We start from the raw sequence: 26173 nt of genomic DNA, 5'->3' as shown, positions 1-26173 counted from the left end.
CCAGGGCTTCTGGTTGGGGTAGACCCGGATCTGTTTGTCCACTGTGACCGTGTCCATGCAGTTTTTTATGTAGCACAGTACACTGTCTGTGAACACCTCCAGGTCCCGGTGTTCAAACACCTCCCAGTTGGTCCTGTCGAAACAGTCCTGCAGCTGCTGAGAAGCACCATCAGGCCAGGTTGTGATGGTCTTTGTAATGGTAGGAGCGGTTTTCCTGAGGGGGGCATATGCAGGAATTAAGAGCAGGGACATATGGTTCCTGGGACAAAATGTTCCCAATGTTGGGCAAGTCCAGAACCAGGGCCACAGTCTTAGAAGAAAGGGGAGGTCATTTAAGACTCAGGTGAGAAAAAAGTTTTTCACCTAGAAAGTTGTGAATTTGTGGAATTCCCTGCCACAGAGGGCAGTGGAGGCCAGGTCACTGGATGGATTTAAGAGAGAGATAGATAGATAGAGCTCTAGGGGCTGGTGGAGTCAAGGGATATGAGGAGAAGGCAGGCACGGGTTATTGATTGGGGCCGATCAGCCATGATCACAATGAATGGCGGTGCTGGCTCGAAGGGCCGAATGGCCTCCTCCTGCACCTATTTTCTATATTTCTATCTGATGGTTGCTGAGAGAAAAGCTGCTCATTGAACCTGGTGGAGACACTGAGAGAAAGAAGTCCTCTTACATGTCTTCCTTTCTGTGCAGGACACGGATGCTTCAAGCCCGCCCGAGACTGACTCTCCCGGTGCACAGCCTCGTGTGCCTGGCTGCCTTTGGATTTGCACTGCCCCTTGCCATCAGCCTCTTCCCGCAGATCTCTGAGGTCAGTAAATATCAACCATCATTTCGGTTGTGCGCCAATATGGGTCACCAGCTTGCGTGGAATTTGAAAGAAACATAGACAATAGGCGCAGTAGGCCATTCGGCCCTACGAGACAGCACCGCCATTCAATGTGATCATGGCTGATCATCCACAATCAGTACCCCGTTCCTGCCTGCTCCCCATATCCCCTGACTCCGCTGTCTTTAAGAGTCCTATCTAGCTCTCCCTTGAAAATATCCAGAGCCCTCCACCGCCCTCTGAGGCAGAGAATTCCACAGACTCACAGCTCCATGTGTGAAAAAGTGTTTCCACGTCTCCGTTTTAAATGCCTTACTCCTTATTCTTAACTGTGGCCCCTGGTTCTGGACTCCCCATCGGGAACTTGTGTCCTGCCTCTAGTGTGTCAAAAACCCTTAATAATCTTATATGTTTCAATAAGATCAGTTATTAATGCTAGAATCAGTTATTAAAGATGGGATAGCAGCACATTTGGAAAGTGGTGAAATCATTGGGCAAAGTCAGAATGGATTTATGAAAGGTAAATCATGTCTGACGAATCTTATAGAATTTTTCGAGGATGTAACTAGTAGAGTGGATAAGGGAGAACCAGTGGATGTGTTATATCTGGACTTCCAGAAGGCTTTCGACAAGGTCCCACATAAGACATTAGTATACAAACTTAAAGCACACGGTATTGGGGGTTCAGTATTGATGTGGATAGAGAACTGGCAGGCAGACAGGAAGCAGAGAGTAGGAGTAAACGGGTCCTTTTCACAATGGCAGGCAGTGACTAGTGGGGTACCGCAAGGCCCAGTGCTGGGGCCACAGCTATTTACGATATATATTAATTATTTGGACGAGGGAATTGAATGCAACATCTCCAAGTTTGCAGATGACACGAAGCTGGGGGGCAGTGTTAGCTGTGTGGGGGATGCTAGGAGGCTGCAAGGTGGATAGGCTGGGTGAGTGGGCAAATGCAGTATAATGTGGATGAATGTGAGGTTATCCACTTTGGTGGTAAAAACAGGAAAGTAGACTATTATCTGAATGGTGGCCGATTAGGAAAGGGTGAGATGCAACGAGACCTGGGTGTCATGGTACACCAGTCATTGAAAGTAGGCATGTAGGTGCAGCAGGTAGTGAAGAAGGCGAATGGTATGTTAGCATTCATAGCAAGAGGATTTGAGTATAGGAGCAGGGAGGTTCTACTGCAGTTGTACAGGGTCTTGGTGAGACCACACCTGGAGTATTGCGTACAGTTTTGGTCTCCTAATCTGAGGAAAGACATTCTTGCCATAGAGGGAGTTCAGAGAAGGTTCACCAGACTGATTCCTGGGATGTCAGGACTTTCATATGAAGAAAGACTGTATAGACTCGGTTTGTACTCGCTAGAATTTAGAAGATTGAGGGGGGATCTTATAGAAACTTACAAAATTCTTAAGGGATTGGACAGGCTAGATGCAGGAAGATTGTTCCCGATGTTGGGGAAGTCCAGAACAAGGGGTCACAGTTTAAGGATAAGGGGGAAATCTTTTAGGACCAAGATGAGGAAAACATTTTCACACAGAGAGTGGTGAATCTGTGGAATTCTCTGCCACAGAAGGTAGTTGAGGCCAGTTCATTGGCTATATTTAAGAGGGAGTTAGATGTGGCCCTTGTGGCTAAAGGGATCAGGGGGTATGGAGAGAAGGCAGGGATGGGATACTGAGTTGGATGATCAGCCATGATCATATTGAATGGGCCGAATGGCCTACTCCTGCACCCATTTTCTATGTGTCTATGTTTCTAAGATCCCCTCTCATCCTAAATTTCAGAGTGCACAATCGGCTTGGTTTTATTGTAAATTGGCCCTAGTATCTGTTGGACAGTGTTAGTGCGGGCGTGGTGGGCCGAAGGGCCTGTTTCCGCGTTGTATCTCTCAACTAAACTGTTTGAGAAACTCAACTCAAACAAACCTCTGATCGTTAAATAGGCCGTTGCACTTTATCTGTTATTTATGGGTGTTTATATATTCATTGGTATATGGACACACTGATCTGTTGTGTATTTATGTATGCTTACTATATTCCGTTGTGCTGAAGCAAAGCAAGAATGTCATTGTCCTATCTGGGACACATGACAATAAACTCTCTTGAATCTTGAATCTTGAATCGTGAACTAAACTAAACTAAACTACAGTAATTCAGTGATAACGGTATGGTGTCCATCTAACCTGCAGTTGGTTATTACAGGGCACAATTAGACAGAGCATATAATTAAACCTTATTCACACATTGCACAAAGAAAAGGTCACAGTCTCCAAGACTGTGGCTGTGACACACCAGCTGAAGTGAGTTTTGTGAAAAGACGGCGGAAGTACCCGGCGTCAACCTTTTTCTTTCGCAAAGATGCTGGTTCTTACATTCCACCATCAGCCATCAATGCACCTCGCGATTCCCTGCACACTGACTTACTCTGCTATCCCTATCAATCAGCCTTTCATCAATAGACAATTGACAATAGGTGCAGGAGGAGGCCATTCGGCCCTTCGAGCCAGCACCGCCATTCAATGTGATCATATGGCTGATCATCCCCAATCAGCACCCCGTTCCTGCCTTTTCCCCATATCCCCCGACTCCACTATCTTTAAGGGCCCTACCCAGCTCTCTCTTGAAAGTATCCAGCGAACCGGCCTCCACCGCCCTCTGAGGTAGAGAATTCCACAGACTCACAACTCTCTGTGTGAAAAAGTGTTTCCTCGTCTCCGTTCTAAATGGCTTATTCCTTATCCTGAAACAGTGGCCCCTGGTTCTGGACTCCCCCAACATCGCGAACATGTTTCCTGCCTCTAGCCTGTTCAAGCCCTTAATAATCTTTTATGTTTCAAGAAGTTCTCGAAGGGCCGAATGGCCTACTCCTGCACCTATTGTCTAAGATCCCCTCTCATTCTTCTAAATCAACATGGTCACTGTGATAGATAAACCAAACCGAGAACGGTGGCACAGCGGTAGAGTTGCTGCCTTACACCAAATACAGCGCTGGAGACCCGGGTTCGATCCTGACTACGAGTGCTGTCTGTTCGGAGTTTGTACGTTCTCCCCGTGACCTGTGTGGGTTTTCGCCGAGATCTTCGGTTTCCTCCCACACTCCAAAGACGTGCAGGTTTGTAGATTAAATGGCTTGGTAAATGTTAAAAAAATGATCACTAGTCGGTGTAGGATAATGTTAAAGTGCGGGGACCCGGTGGGCCGAAGGGCCTGTTTCCGCGCTGTATTTCTAAACTAAACTAAACTAAACTAAACCAGTGACGGCACGGTTGCGCAGCGGTAGAGTTGGTGCCTCATAGCGCCAGAGACCCGGGTTCGATCATGAGTATGGGTGCAGTCTACAGAGTTTGTACGTTGTACCTGAGACCACGTGGGTTTGCCCCAGGAGCTCTGGTTTTCATCCACACACACCGAGGTACATACTACTTTTGTTGCATACTATACAGTCAGCGGAAAGACAATACATGATTACAATCGAGACATTACAGTGTATATATACATGATAAGGGAATAACGTTTAGTGCAAGGTTATGCCAACAAAGTCCGATCGAGGATAGTCCGAGGGTCACCAATGATGTTGATCAGCACTGGTCTCTAATTGGAGTAGGACGATTCAGTTCCCTGATAAGGGACTCGTCCTTGATTATGCTGCTGGCCTTGCCAAGGTTTATACTGAAGATAGACACAAATTGCTGGAGTAACTCAGCGGGTCAGACAGCATCTCTGGTGATGTTTTGGGTCGAGACCGTTCTTCAGACTGAAAGTAGAGGTGGGGTGGAGGGTGGAGGGGGGGAAGGAAATAAATTGGAGGCAAGAAAAAGTCAGTACAATCACAGCCAGCTGCAGGTGACCAGAGGCAGGGTGGAGCACATAATGGCTCAGTGTTGGCTGGGAAAGGTGTGACAACAAGAGGGATACAAGGATGTGGCAGTGGGGGGGGGCGCTGCGAGTCGGCTACCCTGCCAGCAGCGTGTTCATTATTTTGACTTTTTTTGGTGTGTCTAAATGTTAGTTTCGGTGCCTCTTGGTGTGTCTTGTGTGGGGGGTGGGGGGTGAGGAGGGGGAACCACTTTTGGTTGCCTCCTGGACAGAAAGGCGACTGTTTTCCATGTCGCCTCCTCACGGCATGGATTGGAGCGTCCTTTCCCGGAGTCAGGCCTGGAGCTTCAGAAGTGGGCGCAGCGTGGACTTTTCCATCGCGGGGCGGGCGAACCCTTGCCGACGGTCGCCCGAGAGGAGTGCTTCGATCCCTGGCCTGGTGACTTTGACACCATGAGGCTTTGGGCTGCCGAGTTTCTATTGTGTATTGTGTGTTCTTTTTTTAAGTGTATCGCTGCTGGCAAATTCATTTCACTGCACCTTCAGGTGTATGTGATGAATAAAATTGACTTTGACTTTGACTTTGAACAGTGGAACTGGTTTTCCACTTGGGCACCTTATGGTATGAAGGTTGATTTTTCTAATTTATAGTAATTCCCGTATTCTCTCTCTCTCCCCCTCCTCCAACCTAGTTTTAGTGCAAGATATAGTCCAAATAAAGATAGTTCCAAAGATCTCCAATGAGATAGATCAGAGGTCAGGACTACACTCCAGCTGGTGAGAGGACGGTTCGGTTGCCTGATAACAGCTGGGAAGAAACTGTCCCTAAATCTGAAGGTATGAGTTCTCAAACTTGTCAAATTCTACCATCCCTAAATACCTAAGTACCATGCACATAGCTACAAGCAGTTGTGCAAAAGGGAAAATAGACAACGCAGAATACAGTGTCGCAGCTACGGAGAAAGTGCAGATATGAAAGTGCAAAGGCAACAAGTGACATTAGAAGACAGATGCAAAAAATACTGGAGTAACTCAGCGGGCCAGACAATAGACAATAGACAATAGGTGCAGGAGCAGGCCATTTGGCCCTTCGAGCCAGCACCGCCATTCAATGTGATCATAGCTGATCATCCCCAATCAGTACCCCGTTCCTGCCTTTTCCCCATATCCCCTGACTCCGCTATCTTTAAGAGCCCTACCCAGCTCTCTCTTGAAAGTATCCAGAGAACTGGCCTCCACCGCCCTCTGAGGTAGAGAATTCCACAGACTCACCACTCTCTGTGAGAAATAGTGTTTCCTCATCTCCGTTCTAAATGGCTTACTCCTTATTGCTGGGAATGCAAGGAATGGGAGACGTTTCGGGTCGAGACCCAGCTTCAGACTGAGAGTCGGGAGAGGGAGATGAGAGATATGGAAGGGTAAGGTTTGAAAAGGAGAGATCAAAGGACAGGAAGATCAAAGAAAGTGTAGAATAGATCATTGTTAGCTCGGAGAAGATTAACAACAAAGCATACAATGTAAAATGTATTCAGGAGGACAGTCAGACTGGTCGGAGAACGAGAATGGGTGAGGGATGGAGAGAGAGGGAAAGCAAGGGTTACTTGAAGTTAGAGATGTCAATATGTCAAATAATTCTTAAGGGGTTGGACAGGCTAGATGCAGGAAGATTATTCCCGATGTTGGGGAAGTCCAGAACAAGGGGTCACAGTTTAAGGATAAGGGGGAAATCTTTTAGGACCAAGATGAGAAAAACATTTTTCACACAGAGAGTGGTGAATCTGTGGAATTCTCTGCCACAGAAGGTAGTTGAGGCCAGTTCAGTGGCTATATTTAAGAGGGAGTTAGATGTGGCCCTTGTGGCTAAAGGGATCGGGGGTATGGAGAGAAGGCAGGGATGGGATACTGAGTTGGATGATCAGCCATGATCATATTGAATGGCGGTGCAGGCTCGAAGGGCCAAATGGCCTACTCCTGCACCTATTTTCTATGTATCTATGTAATATTCGTACCGCTGGGTTGTAAGCAGTCCAAGCAAAATATGAGATGCTGCCTGCCCTGGTGAGTTACTCCAGCATTTTGTGTCTATCTTCAGTGTAGACCAGCACCTGCAGTTCCTTCCTACACAAGTGACAATATGGGAGTAATCTAGCAAGAAACAATAAAAGAGCAAACTGTAAAGCGCCTGTCCCACTTGGCGATCTTTTCGGCTACTGCTTGCGTCATATCAGGGTCGCCAAAAGATTTTGAACATTGCAAAATTCAGCGGCGACAACAAAAAATGTTGCGACACTTGAAAAAACACCGCACGTCAATACGTAATCACGCCGTATCAGTGACCTGATACTTCAGTCAATGATAACGAAAAAAAAATGCCAAGTTGGACAGGCCCTTAAGATTGAACTTTATTGCCTTCCATCACAGTGAGGAATGTGGAATCCACCGTTGTGGATGTTTTATGTTAACTTTTAAGTGGTTGTGTGTCTTGTTGCTTTTCACTTTTTAATGGCTGTATGGTAATTCAAATTTCACTGGGCCTTAATTGGTACATGTCGATCCTGACTATGGGTGCTGCCTGTACGGAGTTTGCACGTTCTCCCCGTGACCTGCGTGGGTTTTTCTCCGGGATCTTCGGTTTCCTCCCACACTCTACGAAGACGTACAGGTTTGTAGGTTAATTGGCTTGGTAAATGTAAAAATTGTCCCTAGTGTGTGTAGGATAGTGTTAATGTGCGGGGATCGCTGGTCGGCACGGACCCGGTGGGCCAAAAGGGCCTGTTTCCGCGCTGTATCTCGAAACCTCGAAACCTCTGTAAGTATGTAGAAGGTTACAGACGATCAAGGGGAGTGCGAGTTCTTTAATGATAGCGTTGGGCCAACGCTTAGCGATGTGCTGTATGACTCTATGACTACCTGTCAGGGGAACTTATAATGAGAAGTAAGGAAATAGCAGGAATTAAGCAAATGCTGTGTGCATCTTTGCAGAAGACACAGGAAATCTCACAAAAATAATACGGAACTGTGGGTCCAGTGTAAATGAGGAATTATAAGAAATAAGTAACAGTAAAAATAATATTACAAGACAATTTAATGAACCTGAAAACTGAGAAATCCTAATGCCCTGATTTCGTATACAGTTCAGGCATCACTATTCATTAGCACTTAGATACATATTAGATCAGCATCTCAGATACAGTCACCAGTTTGACATTATTTTCAAGTCCCAGTTGTTGTAAGTGCAGGGATCTTGACCTGACCATGAAGGCCCGTTGCCACGGCGACGTTGCAGGGTCGGCCTGGCCAAGCGTTGCCGTGGTGCCCCCCGCCACTGTAGGCCGTGTGCTGTCCACGTGCTCGGCCTCTCGGAGCGGCGCCCGGTCCAGACTGCTGCAGGGCCTCCAGCAAGCCCCCCACCCCCCCCCCCCCCCCCCCCCCCCGTCGAGTCCGTGCGCCCACTCCCGCAACCGGTCTGCTCACTGGCCCTGAAGAGGGGATGTCGAACCAAAACGTCTCCCGTTCCTTCTCTCCAGAGATGCTGCCTGTCTCGCTGAGCTACTGCGGCCTTTTGTGTCTACCTGCTCACTGGCCCTCCAGGTGGCTTCCCGTGGGTCCTCGATCCACAGTGGGCGTGGGTGCTCCGTCCCTGGAGGCCTAGTCCCCGGTCTGAGGCAGGAGGGCTGGGCCTAACGGGCGACTTCTGGAGATAGCGGATCCTCTGGTTACCTTCTTCCAACCTTTCATAGATGCAGGAATAGTTCCTGTAAATTGGAGGGTAGAAAATGCGCTCCAATATTTAAGAAATGATGGGGAAAGAAATCAGGAAACTACCAACATATCAGCCAGTGATCAGTACTGGTTATTGGTATTGAAAGGAGTTAGTGTCATCGATAGAGTCATAGATTAATACAGTGTGGAAACAGGCCCTTCGGCCCAACTCGCCCACACCGGCCACCAGTGTCCAAGCTAACTTAATCCCACTCGCCTGCGCTTGGTCCATAACTCTCCAAACCTGTCCTATCCATGTACCTGTCCAACTGCTTCTTAAACGATGGGATAGTCCCAGCCTCAACTTGTTCCATACACCCACCATCATCCGTGTGAAAGAGCTACCCCTCGGATTCCTATTAAATCTTTACCCCTTCACCTTGAACCTCTGTCCTCTGGTCCTCGATTCCCTTACTTTGGGTAAAAGACTCTGAGCATCTACCCGATCTATTCTTCTCATGGTTTTGTATGCCTCTATAAATCACCCCTTATCCTCCTGCGCTCCATGGAATAGAGACCCAGCCTGCTCAACCTCTCCCTATAGCTCACACCCTCTAGTCCTGGCAACATCCTTGTAAATCTTTTCTGGACCCTTTCAAGCTTGACAATATCTTTCCTATAAAATGGTGCCCGGAACTGAACACAATACTCTAAATGCCGTGTCACCAACGTCTTATACAACTGTAACATGACCTCCCAACTTCTCTACTCAATACTGTGACTGATGAAGGCCAAAGTGCCAAATTTACTATTATCATGTGTACTGAGGTACAGTGACGCATCTTGTTTGTGTGCTTTCCAGTCAAATCATACGTATACATGAATGTAATCACATCATACTCAACAGGTAGTGCAAAGAGAAAAATACCAGATTGATGAATATAGCGTTACAGCGTTCTAGAGAAAATGTCCAAGGGGTACGATGAGGTAGGTTGGAAGGTTGGGACTCGGCCCTGCCTTAGGCAAGTCCGTTCAGTGTTCTGATAATATAGAACATAGAAAAGTACAGCACAGAAACAGACTCAGCAGAGTATGTGTCTCTATACTAAATCTCCTCAATCTTTGAACGATTCAACTCTTCAACTCTTGGCTCCTCAGGTCTGCTGCACCGTTTAGTAAGATTACAGCTGATCTGGTTGTAACTTCAAACTTCCAATACCCATGGAGCCCTTTCAACACCTTGTTTATTATATCTGCCTACGTTCCACTTAAAAACATTTACAAACTCAGTTTTAAACAGCCTTTGAGGAATATTGTGCAGGAAAGAACTTCAGATCTGAAACCCAGGGTCCTCAAGGAGGTGGCTCTAGAAATAGTGGACACATTGGTGATAATTTTCCAATGTTCTATAGATTCAGGATCAGTTTATGTGGATTTGAGGATAGCTAATGTTATCCCACTTTTCAAGAAAGGAGCGAGATTGAAAACAGGGAATTACAGACCAGTTAGCCTGACCGGTTGTGGGGAAGATGCTGGAGTAAAATATTAACCTGGACCTGGAGCTGGGGCGGCGGCCCGGAGCTGATACTGTGGCGGGCCGTCTCGGAGCGGGGATGGCGTTCCGGCTATCGGCAGCGGCGACATCACCACGGAGGTCCGCTGGACTGGAGAGCGGCATCTCCGGCCTGGATCGACCGCCTCAGCGCAGAGGGAGAACAAGGAGGGAAGAGATGGAAACTAAGACTTTGCCTCCATCACAGTGAGGATGTGCTTGGTGAACTCACTGTGGTGGATGTTTAATTGGTGTTTATTGTATGTTTTGTTATTATTGATTCTGTGTATGACTGCAGGCAACATAGTTTCGTTCAGACCGTAAGGTCTGAATGACAATAAAGGATCTATCTATCTATCTTAAAGTAATAATGGGGTTGGTCCAAGTTAGCATGGATTTAGGAAGGGGAAATCATGCTCGACTAATCTTCTTTGAGGATGTGACAAGTAAGATGGATGAAGGAGAACCAGTGGATGTAGTGTATCTAGACTTTCAGAAAGCCTTTGAAAAGGTCCCACAGGGCAAAAGTTGAGCACTTGGTATTGGGGGTAGGATATTGACATGGATAGAGAACTGGTTGGCAGACAGGAAACAAAGAGTAGGAATAAACAGGTCCCTGTCAGAATGGCAGGCAGTGGCGAGTGCAGTGCCGCAAGGCTCGGTGCTGGGGCCGCAACTATTTACAATATATATTAATGATTTAGATTAAAAGTAACACTAGCAAATTTGCAGATGACACAAAGCTGGGTGGCACTGTGAACTGCGATGAGTAAGTAAGTAAGTAAGGAAGTTTTATTTATATAGCACATTTTAAGTCAGCTCGCATTGACACCAAAGTGCTTTACATAAATTAAATAATAAGTTCCATTACAAACCATAGAAAAGGGTTAAAAAAAAATGAATAAAATGGACACAACACATTATAGAGTTCAACACAAACGTCCCCCCACAGCAGAATCAAAACTTTCCACTGTGGGGAAAGGCACCAGAAAGTTAAGTCCTCTTCCTCTGTGAAACACCCGAGGTCGGGGCCCATTTGTGGCCGTGCAGCCAGTCCGATGATTTTCAGGGCCCTCTTGCCGTGAAGATGGAACTTCGGCGTCGGGTGAAACATTCCTCAGCGGCTTGGAAAAGTCTGGAGCGGCTGCCTCCTCCCCGGAGACCGGGGCACTCGTAGCCCTCAGGCCGCGCCGGCTGGAGCTCCGACCCCGGCGAACTCGATCCCTGGCTCTGCGGCGCTCCAAATCCAGCGCCGCCCGCAGCCCCAGCTCCGCGATGTTGGGATCGACGGCCACAACGCTCCGGAGCTTACCGCACGGCGACCCGGCAAGGCATCGCCCGCTCCGTGTTGGTATCCCAGCGCTGCACCGCCGCCGCCAAAGCTGTAGTCCCAGCCGGTCGGTCCCGACAGGAAACGCCCGCTCCATTCTCGATGGTAGGCCGCGAGGACGGGGTGAAGAAGCAGCTTGGAGGGATGCTGCCTCTCCGACCAGGTAGGGGACTAAGATATAAAGTTTCCCCCTTCCCCACCCCCACCCCCCACATGGAAGACCTCCACTAACATTTTTTAACAGGACTTTAAATTAAAAAAAGGTGTAGAGACGGACTGCGGGCAGGCTGCCATACACAGTTGGCGCCCACTCCCGCACATCCGCCATCTTGTGATGAGGATGCTAGGAGGTTGCAGGGTGACTTGGACAGGTTAGGTGAGTGGGCAGATGCATGGCAGATGCAGTATAATGTAGATAAATGTGAGTTTAACCACTTTGGCGGCAGGTACAAGGAAGCAGATTATTATCTCAATGGTGTCAGATTAGGAAAAAGGGAAGTGCAAAGAGACCTGGGGGTCCTTGTACACCAGTCACTGAAAGTAAACATGCAGGTACAGCAGGCAGTGAAGAAAGCTAATGGCATGTTGGCCTTCATAACGAGAGGATTTGAGTATAGGAGTAAAGAGGTCCTTCTGCAGTTGTACAGCGCCCTGGTGAGACCACATCTGGAGTATTGTGTGCAGTTTTGGTCTCCTAATTTGAGGAAGGACATCCTTGCTATTGAGGCAGTGCAGCGTAGGTTCACGAGGTTAATCCCCCAGGATGGCAGGACTGTCATATGAGCAAAGATGAGAAAGACTGGGCTTGTATTCACTGGAATTTAGAAGGATGAGAGGGAATCTTATCGAAACATAAAATTATAAAAGGACTGGGCAAGCTAGATGCATGAAAAATGTTCCCAATGTTGGGGGGGGTTCCAGAAACAGGGGCCACAGTCTAAGAATAAAGGGGAGGCCATTTAAAACTGAGATGAAAAAAAACTTTTTCACCCAGAGAGTTGTGAATTGTGGAATTCTCTGCCACAGAAAGCAGTGGAGGCCAATTCACTGGTTGAATTTTAAAGAGAGTTAGATAGAGCTCTGGAGGCTAGCGGAATCAAGGGATATGGGGAGAAGGCAGCAACGGGTTACTGATTGTGGATGATCAGAGCTGATCACAATGAATGGCGATACTGGCTCGAAGGGCCAAAAAAACCTCCTCCTGCACCTATTCTCTATGTTTCTAGATGCTGGTTTACATCGAAGAAAGGATACAAAATGCTGGAGTAACTCAGTGGGTCAAAGGATAAAAAATGCTGGAGTAACACCAGTGGCATCTCTGGAGAAAAGGAGTAGGAGACTGGCAATTAGAGGTGTCTGAAGAAGGTTTCCGACCCAGAGCATCGCTTACTCCTATTCTCCAGAAATGCTACCTGACCCGTTGAGTTACTTCAGCATGTTGTGCCTATCTTTGAGGATTAGCGCTCCAAGAACTTACTCCAAAAGTAACACTCAGGGAAAAAAACGCTTCTTCTACCTTAAACATAGATGACCTCTTATTTTTAAACAGTGATCCTGAGTTCAAGATTCTTCCCGCAGAGGGAATCATCCTGTCCAAATGAACTTTGCCAAGACCCCTCTGGATTGTACATGGTACCTACATACTCAAACCCTTATCCCACCCCAGTCATTCCTTCTTCTCCCCGCTCCCGTCCGGCACATGTTTGCCAAAAGGACCCACAGCAATATGTGGTTAGTTGTTTGAATTCATTCACGACCCACCCAGTATTAGGACTGACATTGATATAAGCCATCCGCTGCTCTAGGTGTCAGCTGCTCTACATCGGTGAGACCAAGCGCAGGCTTGGCGATCGCTTCGCCCAATACCTCCGCTCGGTTCGCATTAACCAACCTGATCTCCCGGTGGCTCAGCACTTCAACTCCCCCTCCCATTCCGAATCCAACCATTCTGTCCTGGGCCTCCTCCATGGCCAGAGTGAGTCCCACCGCAAATTGGAGGAGCAGCACCTCATATTTCGCTTGGGTAGTTTACACCCCAGCGGTATGAACATTGACTTCTCCAATTTTAGGTAGTCCCTGCTTTCTCCCCTCTTCCCCTCCCCTTCCCAGCTCTCCCACAGCCCACTGTCTCCACCCCTTCCTTTCTTTTTCTCGCCCCACATCAGTCTGAAGAAGGGTCTCGAACCGAAACGTTGCCTATTCCTTCGCTCCATAGATGCTGCCTCACCCGCTGAGTTTCTCCAGCATTTTTGTCTACTATCGATAGAAGCCAGTAGGTTGTGCTAGAAGGGCATTATTCTGACTGGAGGTCCATAACCTGTGGAGTTCGACAGGGATCTGTGCTGGGAACTCTGTTGTTTGTGACATATATAAATGACTTGAACATAAACGTGGATGGGTTGATCAGAGCGTTTGCTGACGACAGCAAGATCGATAAATTGGTGGACTGAGCAAGACTGTCCAAATATACGGTGGGACAGACATGCATAGAAACATAGAAAATAGGTGCAGGAGTAGGCCATTCGGCCCTTCGAGCCTGCACCGCCATTCATTATTATCATGGCTGATCATCCAACTCAGTATCCTGTACCTGCCTTCTCTCCATACCCCCTGATCCCTTTAGCCACAAGGGCCACATCTAACCCTCTTAAATATAGCCAATGAACTGGCCTCAACTACCTTCTGTGGCAGAGAATTCCGGAGATTCACCACTCTCTGTGTGAAATTTTTTTTTCTCATCTCGGTCCTAAAAGATTTCCCCCTTATCCTTAAACTGTGACCCCTTTTTCTGGACTTCCCCAACATCGGGAACAATCTTCCTGCATCTAGCCTGTCCAACCCCTTAAGAATTTTGTAAGTTTCTATAAGATCCCCCCTCAATCTTCTAAATTCTAGCGAGTACAAGCCGAGTCGATCCAGTCTTTCTTCATATGAAAGTCCTGAAAGTCCTGATGCACGACAGAAATGGGCGGCAGGAAAATTGCAGGTGGCGTTTCATCTCAGCAAGTGTAAAGGGCCTGTCCCACTTGGGCGACATTTTAGGCGACAGAGTCGTGGTCGTGTCGTGACGCGTCTTGACGCGTGGTGTCTCCCTGCCGCCCCAGGATTTTGGAATGTTCACGTGACATCTGCGTGCCTTACCATGTCGTGCGCCCTATCGCACGATGACGTACGGGTGACGCACGGTCATTGCCTACGCTAATTTATTGTAGATTGTTAAGAGCTTGGACACGCTAGAGGCAGGAAACATGTTCCCGATGTTGGGGGAGTCCAGATCCAGAGTCCAGGGGCCACAGTCTAGAAGGTACACAAAAAGCTGGAGAAACTCAGCGGGTGCAGCAGCATCTAAGGAGCGAAGGAAACCGGCGACGTTCCGGGCCAAAACCCTTCTTCAGACTGATGGGGGGAGGGGGAGAAGGAAGGAAAAAGGGAGGAGCCCGAGGGCGGGGGGATGGGAGGAGACAGCTCAAGGGTTAAGGAAGGGGAGGAGACAGCAAGGGCTAGCAAAACTGGGAGAATTCAACGTTCATGCCATCCGGACGCAAGCAACCCAGGCGGAATATGAGGTGCTGTTCCTCCAATTTCCGGTGTTGCTCACTCTGGCAATGGAGGAGACCCAGGACAGAGAAGTCGGATTGGGAATGGGAGGGGGAGTTGAAGTGCTGAGCCACCGGGAGTTCAGGTAGGTTATTGCGGACTGAGCGGAGGTGTTCGGCGAAACGATCGCCCAACCTCCGCTTAGTCTCACTGATGTAAATCAGCCGACAACTAGAGCAGCGGATGCAGTAGATGAGGTTGGAGGAGATACAGGTGAACCTTTGTCGCACCTGGAACGACTGCTTGGGTCCGTGAATGGAGTCGAGGGGGGAGGTGAAGGGACAGGTGTTGCATTTCTTGCGGTTGCAACGGAAAGTCCACGGTTTAAGAATAAGGAGTCAGCCATTTAAAACGGGAGACGAGCCAACACTTTTTCTCACAGAGAGTGGTGAGCCTGTGGAATTCTCTACCTCAGGGGGCGGTGGAGGCCAGTTCTCTGGATACTTTCAAGAGAGAGCTGGGTAGGGCCCTTAAAGATAGCGGAGTCAGGGGATATGGGGAAAAGGCAGGAACGGGGTACTGATTGAGGATGATCAGCCATGATCACATTGAATGGTGGTGCTGGCTCGAAGGGGAAAATGGCCTCCTCCTGCACCTATTGTCTATTGTTTATTGTGCATCATCGTGCCTCACCATGCGTCCGTGCGACAACGATGCGTCATGATTTATAGGGAAGCTGGGTAATCTAATGACGTCACGTGCCCCAGATGACGCAACCTGTCGCAATTTGCCGTATCGTGTCGCGGATGGATGTACATTGACGCCGCTTGATGCCTGTCACGTCATAGCCGCTGTTCTATGCTGTCGTATGCAGTTGCATGCCGACATATGGCGACGCATGGCGACTCGTGTCCTGTCCTATAGGGATGCATGGTCACGCGTGGAAATTGGTGACGCGGAGTGTCATACCTTGTCGCGGCTGTGTCGTACTACTTGACGGTTTTCAGGCGACATTGGACGCCCGTCGTCGCCCATAAAATCGCAAAGTGGGACAGGCCCTTAAGGTGTTGCCCTTTGGGAGGTTGAATGTAAATCGTGGCAAGACCCTTAACAGCATCGATGTGCAGAAAGATCTTGGAGTCCAAGTCCATGGCTCCCTGAAAGTGGCAACATAAGTCGATAGAGTGGTCTTCTACTTTTCCTGTCCATCTTGTTACAAATGTTAAACAATAGACAATAGACAATAGGTACAGCAGTAGGCCATTCGGCCCTCTCGAGCCAGCATCGCCATTCAATGTGATCATGGCTGATCATCCCCAATCAGTACCCCGTTCCTGCCTTCTCCCCATATCCCCTGACTCCGCTATTTTTAAGACCCCTATCTAGCTCTCTCTTGGAAGCATCCAGAGAACGGGCCTCCACCGCCCTCTGAGGCAGAGAATTCCACAGACTCACCAATCTCTGTGAGAAAAGGTGTTTCTCCGTCTCCGTTCTAAATGGCTTACTCCTTATTCTTAAACTGTGGCCCCTGGTTGTGGACTCCCCCAACATCGGGAACATGTTTCCTGCCTCTAGCATGTCCAAACCTTAAACAATGTAGACCTCGCTGTCATCGGCCGTCCTGAAAAAGACGCAATCAGTGGGAGCCATCACTTATCGCGATAGATGATGGTGGTAGCTTCGGGATACTTCCAGTTTCCAGCCCCGCCACATGGACGCTTCTGCTATGGGGCCGATACAGTGGTAAAGAAAGTGTATGGTGTGCTTGCCTTCAATGGTTGGGACATTGATAATCAGTCAATGTGCAGCTCTATAGGACTTTGGTTAGGCTGCATTAGGAGTATTGTGTGGGTTGAGTTTGGGTTGCCCCATGACAGGTAGGATGTAGAGACTGTGCATCACCCTCTTTTTGCTGAGGTAGAACAAAAGAGAAGCTTACCGAAGGTAGTGTTTTATGTCCCTGTCCCACTTAGGAAACCTGAACGAAAACCTCTGGAGACTTTGCGCCCCCACCCAAGGTTTCCGTGCGGTTCCCGGAGGTTGCAGGTGGTTGCCGGAGGTTGCAGGTAGTGGAAGCAGGTAGGGAGACTGACAAAAACCTCCGGGTACCGCACGGAAACCTTGGCTGGGGCGCAAAGTCCCCAGAGGTTTCCGTCCAGGTTTCCTAAGTGGGACACGGGGCATTAGATTTACCTGTTTGGCAATCTAAAGCCCTGAACATTTCACACGAAGGGTGGTGGGTGGGTGGAACGAGCTGCCAGAGAAGGTGGTTGATGCTGGGACTATCCCAACCTTTAAGAAACAGTTAGACAGGTACATGGATAGGACAGGATTAGAGGGATACAGGCAGGTGGGACTAGTGTAGATGGGGCATGTTGGCCGGTTTGGGCAAGTTATGCCGAAGGGCCTGTTTCGACGCTATATAACTCTAAGACTCTATAAGATTGACGTAAATGTTACTTAAGCCTTCATCTTTGGTTCCTTGCTATCAACTTGCATTGAAGCTGTACACAGGGTGCCAACTGCGTGGCTACAGAATTGCTGTTTATTCAGCAGTATGAGAGTCACTGACTGAGGAACCATATGGAGTTCCTGTTTGTTCAGCTGGGTGACAGCAACACAGTATGCATCTCCAAGCTCTTCCTGTATATTCAGAGGGTCACTCACTGTGGATCAGTATGGAGCCTGCTCAGTCTCAGCAGATCTGATAGCGCTAGTTTATGCAGCGGAAGAAATATTACTCACTGTGTGGCTGCCCTGTGACAACATTTGAGAAGGGGCCACGCAGAACACACTTCAACCCTGCGAGGTGATGCATGGAGTTGTACATGCTGGTTTACAGAAAAAAAAACTCGAGGAACTCAGCGGGTCAGGCGGCATCTATGGATAGGTGACGTTTTGGGGTCGGTACCGACTTTCACACTTCATTCTTTATCTGTCCTGTGCTCCACATCCTTGGGGCTTTCAATAGACAATAGGTGCAGGAGTAGGCCATTCGGCCCTTCGAGCCAGCACTGCCATTCAATGTAATCGTGGATGATAATAGACAATAGACAATAGGTGCAGGAATAGGCCATTCGGCCCTTCGAGCCGGCACCGCCATTCAATGTGATCATGGCTAATCAACCACAATCAGTACCCCATTCCTGCCTTCTCCCACATATCCCCTGACTCCGCTATCTTTAAGAGCCCTATCTAGCTCTCTCTTGAAATTATCCAGAGAACCGGCCTCCACCGCCCTCTGAGGCAGAGAATTCCACACTCACAACTCTCCGTGAGAAAAAGTGTTCCCTCATCTCCGTCCTAAATGGCTTACCCCTTATTCTTAAACTGTGGCCCCTGTTTCTGAACTCCCCCAACATCGGGAACACGTTTCCTGCCTCTAGCGTGTCCAAACCCTTAATAATCTTATATGTCTCAATAAGATCCCCTCTCATCCATCTAAATTCCAGAGTGTACAAGCCCAGCCGCTCCATTCTCTCAGCATATGACAGTCCCGCCATCCCGGGAATTAACCTACGCTGCACTCCCTCAATAGCAAGAATGTCCTTCCTCAAATTGGGAGACGTGAGAGGCAAGTCGTCCACACAGATTGTGGTGGGTATACGGACCGAGCTGCCAGAAGAAGTGGTACAGGCGGATACAAGTACAACATTTACACTTGGACAGGTACATGGATAGGAAGGTTTTAGGGGGATATGAGATAAAGACAGGCGATAGGACTGGCTCAGGAAGGCACCAACATGGATGTGGAGAGGATGTTTCCACTAGTGAGGGTGTTTAGGACCAGAGGTCACAGCCTCAGAATAAAAGGGCGTAGCTTTCGAAAGGAGATGAAGAGAAATATATTTAGCCAGAGTGTGGTGAATCTGTGGAATCCAGTGCCACAGAAGGCCGTGGAGGCTGTCAATGCATATCTTTAAGGCGGAGATGGACAGATTAACGATTAGTACGGGTGTCAAGTGTTATGGGGAGAAGGCAGGAGAATGGGGCTGGGAGACCTGAGAGATAGATCAGCCATCACTGAATGGAGTATTAGACTTGATGGGCCGAATGACCCAATTCTGCTTCTAGAACTTATGAAGTTATGAATTTTGATTTGGGGCGAAAGAGCCTCTTTCTGCGCTGCATGAACTAAACATTTCCCATTGAATGTTCCCAGAGCACATACAGCGGAAGTTGGGGTACAGTGTAAATCCCTCTCTATGGTGACCTCTCAAACGTACCGTGACAATACGTGACAATAAACAACAACATTGTGTGCAGTTTTGGTCCCCTAATTTGAGGAACATTCTTGCTATTGAAGGAGTGCAGCGTAGGTTTACGATGTTAATTCCCGGGATGGCGGGACTGAGTTTGGACAAGCTAGAGGCAGGAAACATGTTCCCAATGTTGGGGAAGTCCAGGAAATCTGGAGAGAAGGAATGAGTGACGTTTTGAGTCGAGACCCTGCTTCAGACAAGAGAAAGGTCTCGACCCAAACCGTTCCCGATGTTGGGGGAGTCCAGAACCATAGGGCTCTTAAAGATAGCGGAGTCAGGGGATATGGGGAGAAGGCAGGAACGGGGTACTGATTGGGGATGATCAGCTATGATCACATTGAATGGTGGTGCTGGCTTGAAGGGCTGAATGGCCGACTCCTGCACCTATTGTCTATTGTCGGTTGAACATAGAACAGAGAGGAGTAATCACAGGAACAGGCCCTTCGGCCCACAATGGCCGCGATCAAGATGATGCCAAATTAACATCTGCCTTCACCATATGGGAGTTTGTGGTGGGACAGTGTGGGGGAAGTTTTAGAAACATAGAAACATAGAAATTAGGTGCAGGAGTAGGCCATTCAGCCCTTCGAGCCTGCACCGCCATTCAATATGATCAAGGCTGATCATCCAACTCAGTATCCCGTACCTGCCTTCTCTCCATACCATCTGATCCCCTTAGCCACAAGGGCCACATCTAACTCCCTCTTAAATATAGCCAATGAACTGGCCTCAACTACCCTCTGCGGCAGAGAGTTCCAGAGATTCACCACTCTCTGTGTGAAAAAAGTTCTTCTCATCTCGGTTTTAAAGGATTTCTCCCTTATCCTTAAGCTGTGACCCCTTGTCCTGGACTTCCCCAACATCGGGAACAATCTTCCTGCATCTAGCCTGTCCAACCCCTTAGAAATTTTGTAAGTTTCTATAAGATCCCCTCTCAATCTCCTAAATTCTAGAGAGTATAAACCAAGTCTATCCAGTCTTTCTTCATAAGACAGTCCTGACATCCCAGGAATCAGTCTGGTGAACCTTCTCTGCACTCCCTCTATGGCAATAATGTCCTTCCTCAGATTTGGAGACCAAAACTGTGCGCAATACTCCAGGTGTGGTCTCACCAAGACCCTGTACAACTGCAGTAGAACCTCCCTGCTCCTATACTCAAATCCTTTTGCTATGAAAGCTAACATACCATTCGCTTTCTTCACTACCTGCTGCACCTGCATGCCTACTTTCAATGACTGGTGTACCATGACACCCAGGTCTCGCTGCATCTCCCCTTTCCTAGTCGGCCACCATTGAGATAATAGTCTGCTTTCCTGTTTTTGCCACCAAAATGGATAATCTCACATTTATCCACATTATACTGCATCTGCCAAACATTTGCCCACTCACCCAGTCTATCCAAGTCACCTTGCAGTCTCCTAGCATCCTCCTCACAGCTAACACTGCCCCCCAGCTTAGTGTCAGCCGCAAACTTGGAGATATTGCCTTCAATTCCCTCATCCAGATCATTAATATATATTGTAAATAGCTGGGGTCCCAGCACTGAGCCTTGCGGTACCCCACTAGTCATTGCCTGCCATTGTGAAAAGGACCCGTTTACTCCTACTCTTTGCTTCCTGTTTGCCAGCCAGTTCTCTATCCACATCAATACTGAACCCCCAATGCCGTGTACTTTAAGTTTGTATACTAATCTCTTATGTGGGACCTTGTCGAAAGCCTTCTGGAAGTCCAGATACACCACATCCACTGGTTCTCCCCTATCCACGCTACTAGTTACATCCTAGAAAAATTCTATAAGATTCGTCAGACATGATTTACCTTTCGTAAATCCATGCTGACTTTGTCCAATGATTTCACCACTTTCCAAATGTGCTGCTATCCCATCTTTAAAAACTAACTCTAGCAGTTTCCCCACTACCGATGTTAGACTAACTGGTCTGTAATTCCCCATTTTCTCTCTCCCTCCCTTCTTAAAAAGTGGGGTTACGTTTGCTACCCGCCAATCCTCAGGAACTACTCCAGAATCTAAAGAGTTTTGAAAGATTATTACTAATGCATCCACTATTTCTGGAGCTACTTCCTTAAGTACTCTGGGATGCAGCCTATCTGGCCCTGGGGATTTATCGGCCTTTAACCCATTCAATTTACCCAACACCACTTCCCGGCTAACCTGGATTTCACTCAATTCCTCCAACTCCTTTGACCCGCGGTCCCCTGCTATTTCCGGAAAATTATTTATGTCTTCCTTAGTGAAGACGGAACCAAAGTAGTTATTCAATTGGTCCGCCATATCCTTGTTCCCCATGATCAACTCACCTGTTTCTGACTGCAAGGGACCTACATTTGTTTTAACTAATCTGTTTCTTTTCACATATCTATAAAAACATTTGCAGTCAGTTTTTATGTTCCCTGCCAGTTTTCTTTCATAATCTATTTTTCCTTTCCTAATTAAGCCCTTTGTCCTCCTCTGCTGATCTCTGAATTTCTCCCAGTCCTCCGGTATGCTGCTTTTTCTGGCTAATTTGTACGCATCATCCTTCGCTTTGATACTATCCCTGATTTCCCTTGTTATCCATGGATATACTACCTATCGTGATTTATTCTTTTGCCAAACTGGGATGAACAATTTTTGTAGTTCATCCATGCAGTCTTTAAATGTCTTCCATTGCATATCCACCGTCAACCCTTTTAGAATTAATTGCCAGTCAATCTTGGCCAATTCATGTCTCATACCCTCAAAGTTACCTTTCTTTCAGTTCAGAACCATTGTTTCTGAATTTAACAATGTCACTCTCCATCCTAATGAAGAACTCAACCATATTATGGTCACTCTTGCCCAAGGGGGCACGTACAACAAGATTGCTAACTAACCCTTCCTCATTACTCAATACCCAGTCTAAAATAGCCTGCTCTCTCGTTGGTTCCTCTACATGTTGATTTAGATAACTATCCCGCATACATTACAAGAAATCCTCTTCCTCAGCACCCCTGCCAATTTGATTCACCCAATCTATATGTAGATTGAAGTCACCCATTATAACTGTTTTGCCTTTGTCGCACGGAGTTCTAATTTCCTGTTTGATTCCATCTCCAACTTCAATACTACTGTTAGGTGGCCTGTACACAACACCCACCAGCGTTTTCTGCCCCTTAGTGTTTCGCAGCTCTACCCATACCGATTCCACATCCTCCAAACTAATGTCCTTCCTTTCCATTGCATTAATCTCCTCTCTAATCAGTAACGCTACCCCACCTCCTTTTCCTTTCTGTCTACCCCTCCTGAATATTGAATATCCCTATTTACTCTTTCACTTGTAGCTTCTGTGCTTTGCTATGTTTCATCGGATGCTCGGGGTTAAGGCAGACACTGTCCTTCCCTCTGTTGCTCCTTCCTGCAGAGAACACAAAGTTTGCATTGAAGATGTAGTCATAGAATCTTACAGTGTGGAAACAGGCCCTTCGTCCCAACTTACCCACGCCAACCAACATGTACCATTGACAGTAGTCCCTCCTGCCTGCATTTGGCCCATATCCCTCCAGACCTACCCTATCCATGTACTTGTCCAAATGCCTTTTAAATGTTGTGATAGTTCCTGCCTCAACTACCTCCGCTAAAGACGGGTAAGTAGAAAGAAGGAACTGCAGATGCTGGTTACATAAAAGGACACAAAGTGCTGGAGTAACTCAGCAGGTCAGGCAGAATCTCTGGGGAAAATTGATAGACAGTGTTTCAGGTTGATATCCTTCTTCAAGCTCAGTGAGTTATTTTGGGCAGGGAATGGGGATAGAGATAAGAGTCAAGTCAAAGGTGTTTTATTGTCTCTGGGGAAGGCTATAGTGTCTCTGGAGAACATGGATAGGTGACGTTTCTGGTTGAAGACCTTCCTCAACTCGAAACGTCACCTATCCATGTTTTCCACAGATGCTGCCTGACCCGCTGGTTACTCCAGCACTCTGTGAAACGTCACCTATCCATGTTCTCCACAGATGCTGCCTGACCCGCTGAGTTACTCCAGCACTCTGTGAAACGTCACCTATCCATGTTCTCCACAGATGCTGCCTGACCCACTGAGTTACTCCAGCACTCTGTGTCCCGTCACCTCTCCTTGTTCTCCACAGATGCTGCCTGACCCGCTGAGTTACTCCAGCACTCTGTGTCCCTTCGTCACCTATCCATATTCTCGGCAGATGCTGCCTGACCCACTCAATTATGGTGCAGCAGCATCTATGGAGCTAAGGAAATAGTCAACGTTTCGGGCCGAAATCCTTCTGGAAATAGGCAACGTTTTGGGCCGAAATCCTTCTGGAAATAGGCAACGTTTTGGGCCGAAACCCTTACGGGTTTCGGCCCGAAACGTTGCCTATTTCCTTAGCTCCATAGATGCTGCCTGACCTGCTGAGTTACTCCAGCACTCTGTGTCCCTTCCCCACACAATTGAGGTATGGAAGCCACCAGGAAGAGTGCTGGAATGTCTGAATCCGTTCCCTAAACCTCCACCTCGTCACATTCACACGGCCAGGCATTTGAAAGCAATCCATTTGGTGACTGGCGCTGTCTGTACCTGGAGCAGCTGTTACAGAGAAAAACAGCTACAAACAACATTTGCAGGGCCAATCAGCGTCTCCTGACGGCAAGACACTTCGAGGGCTGTTTTTTTCCCCTTTGGCCTTTCCTTCACGCCCAGGCACCTCCCCTACCGTGAGCCAGGTGTTTACCGAAAAAGAAAAGCAGAAAATCACACCCTCCCTCTTCCTCAAAATAAAAGGACCCTTCAAATCCAGGCTCATCTCCATAGCAGCACAACTTTTAAATCAGTGTTGCCTCAGAGTCTCGGGATAGGCGTGGGGAAAGAGTTAGGAGATGAAGCAGCAATCGTCGGGGGATGGCGGAGGCAGACCAAAGCTCCGAGCTGACTGCACACATTTCTACCAGGTGTCTTAGTTGCAACTTATCACAAAGGCAACTGCCATCAAATCCCACCTGTCTTACTGTCTCTGCCTGCATTCCATCATTGTCCCGCCCCCCTCAGTCTGAAGAAGGGTCTCGACTCCGTTCCTTCTCTCCAGAGTTGCTGCCTGACCCGCTGAGTTACTCCAGCGTTTTGTGTCTACCATAAAGCATCATTCCTGAATAGGAACCATCCTACCACAATCAGAGAGCAGTCCAGAACCACTATCGGACTCTCTTTGATCAGACAATCTTTCACCAGACTTTACTGGCTTTACCTTGCGCTAAACGTTATTCCCTCATCGTGTAAAAGGGGTAAACCATCTAGAACGGAGATGAGGAAAAACGTTTTCTCACAGAGAGTTGTGAATCTGTGGAATTCTCGGCCTCAGAGGGCAGAGGAGGCCAGTTCTCGGGATGCTTTCAAGAGAGAGCTAGATGGGGCTCTTAAAGATAGCGGAGACAGGGGATATGGTGAGAAAGCAGGACGGGGTACTGATTGTGGATGATCAGCCATGATCACAGTGAGTGGAGGTGCTGGCTCGAAGGGCCGAATGGCCTCCTCCTGCACCTATTGTCTATTGTATCTATCTGTACATTGTGGACGGTTCGATTGTAATCATGTATTGTCTTCCCGCTGACTGCTTAGCACGCAACAAAAAAGCTTGCCACTGTACCTCGGTACACGTGACAATAAACTAAACTGATAAACCGAGATTATTCTGGTTTGCAGATTCTGCAGGAGGCAGCAGAGCTCTGGACCATTAGAATGGTGTGAATACTCCAAATCTCTAATGCCCCTGTCCCACTTAGGAAACTTGAACGGAAACATCTGGTGACTTTGCGCCCCATCCAAGGTTTCCGTGCGGTTCCCGGAGGTTTTTGTCAGTCTCCCTACCTGCTTCCACTACCTGCAACCTCCGGCAACCACCTGCAACCTCCGGGAACCGCACGGAAACCTTGGGTGGGGCGCAAAGTCTCCAGAGGTTTCCGTTCAGATTTCCTAAATGGAACAGGGACACAACTTCCTGCTAGTGGCAACTAGTAGATGGAGTGGAAAAGAAGGCATATGATATAAGAGACAGGAGGAACTGCAGATGCTGCTTTACAAAATAAGATACAAAGTGCTGGAGTAACTCAGTGGGTCAAGCATCAGGAGGAAGGTACAGGAGCTGGAAAACTCCTGGAACGTCCAGGTTCAGGAACAGTTTCTTCCCTGCAGTCATAAGGCAATATTAAAGACGACAACCTGCCTATTCCGGTGGGCGGCGCGACTCTGGTCAGCAGCGGCCTCTGCAGTCTGTCCGCGTTTTTATTATTTTCTGACTGTGTTTTTATGTAGTTTTTGTTATTTTTGTTGGGGTGTGCGTGTGTGTGTGGGGGGGGGGGAACCTTTTTAATTCCCTCCCTGCACGGGAGACCCGACCTTTCCTCGTCGGGTTTCCGTTATCGTTGGGGCTGCAACGAGGAGCGGCCTCCAACAGGAAGAGACCGGGGACTCTGGTGCCGACGACTCACCGTCGCCGTCGCGGGGCTGGCCGAGTCCGGAGTGGGTGGAGCGGTGGAGGAGCGCTGCCGCTGCTGCTGCTGCGGCCCGACCGGAGAGTCGGAGGCTTCAACGGCAGGTCTGTGGACGGCGGCACCGGGAGCCCGCGGGTCCCTGGAGGGAGACCGCTTTTCAGGGCTCTCGCAACGGCGACTTTCCCCGCCCGAGTTGCGGGGTTGAAGAGCTCCTGGAGCGGGGCCTACATCACTGCCCCGCGCGGCTTGGAATGGCCGCGGGACTCTGCGAGCGCACGCCGGGGGCTCTAACATCAAGAACCCAGTGTGCGACCTCGCACCACCCGGCGTGGCTTAAATGGCCGCGGGACAATCGCCATCGCCAGCCGGGGGCTTTGACTTTGACTCTGACATCGGGGGGGGGGGGGAGAGTGCAGTGGAGAGATAAGTTTTTTTGGCCTTCCATCACAGCGATGTGATGGATGTTTATGTAAATTATGTTGTGTTTTGGGTCTCTTTGTTTGTAATGTATGGCTGCAGAAACGGCATTTCGTTTGGACCTCAAGGGGTCCAAATGACAATTAAATGTATCTTGTATCTATTGCCTCTGTACTATATAAACGTGGCAGCATTATTGTTTCTATTATTGGGCAGAAGGGAAAATAACCAAGGTTTGAGTAATCTTT

General features: G+C 48.3%; 1 protein-coding gene across 1 annotated transcript in view; it reads left to right on the top strand.

Moving 5' to 3' along the window:
- Nucleotides 1-26173, top strand: part of LOC129694297 (sideroflexin-5-like) — a 237661-nt gene that overhangs the window by 162472 nt on the left and 49016 nt on the right. Inside the window, 1 exon segment of the mRNA XM_055631006.1 lies at nt 694-811. Coding sequence (XP_055486981.1) covers nt 694-811 — 118 coding nt within the window.

The sequence above is a fragment of the Leucoraja erinacea genome, unplaced genomic scaffold, assembly GCF_028641065.1.
Source record: "Leucoraja erinacea ecotype New England unplaced genomic scaffold, Leri_hhj_1 Leri_60S, whole genome shotgun sequence".
Classification (NCBI taxonomy): domain Eukaryota; kingdom Metazoa; phylum Chordata; class Chondrichthyes; order Rajiformes; family Rajidae; genus Leucoraja; species Leucoraja erinaceus.
The sequence above is the reverse complement of the archived record's forward strand: the minus strand, read 5'-3'. Positions and strand labels throughout refer to the sequence as shown.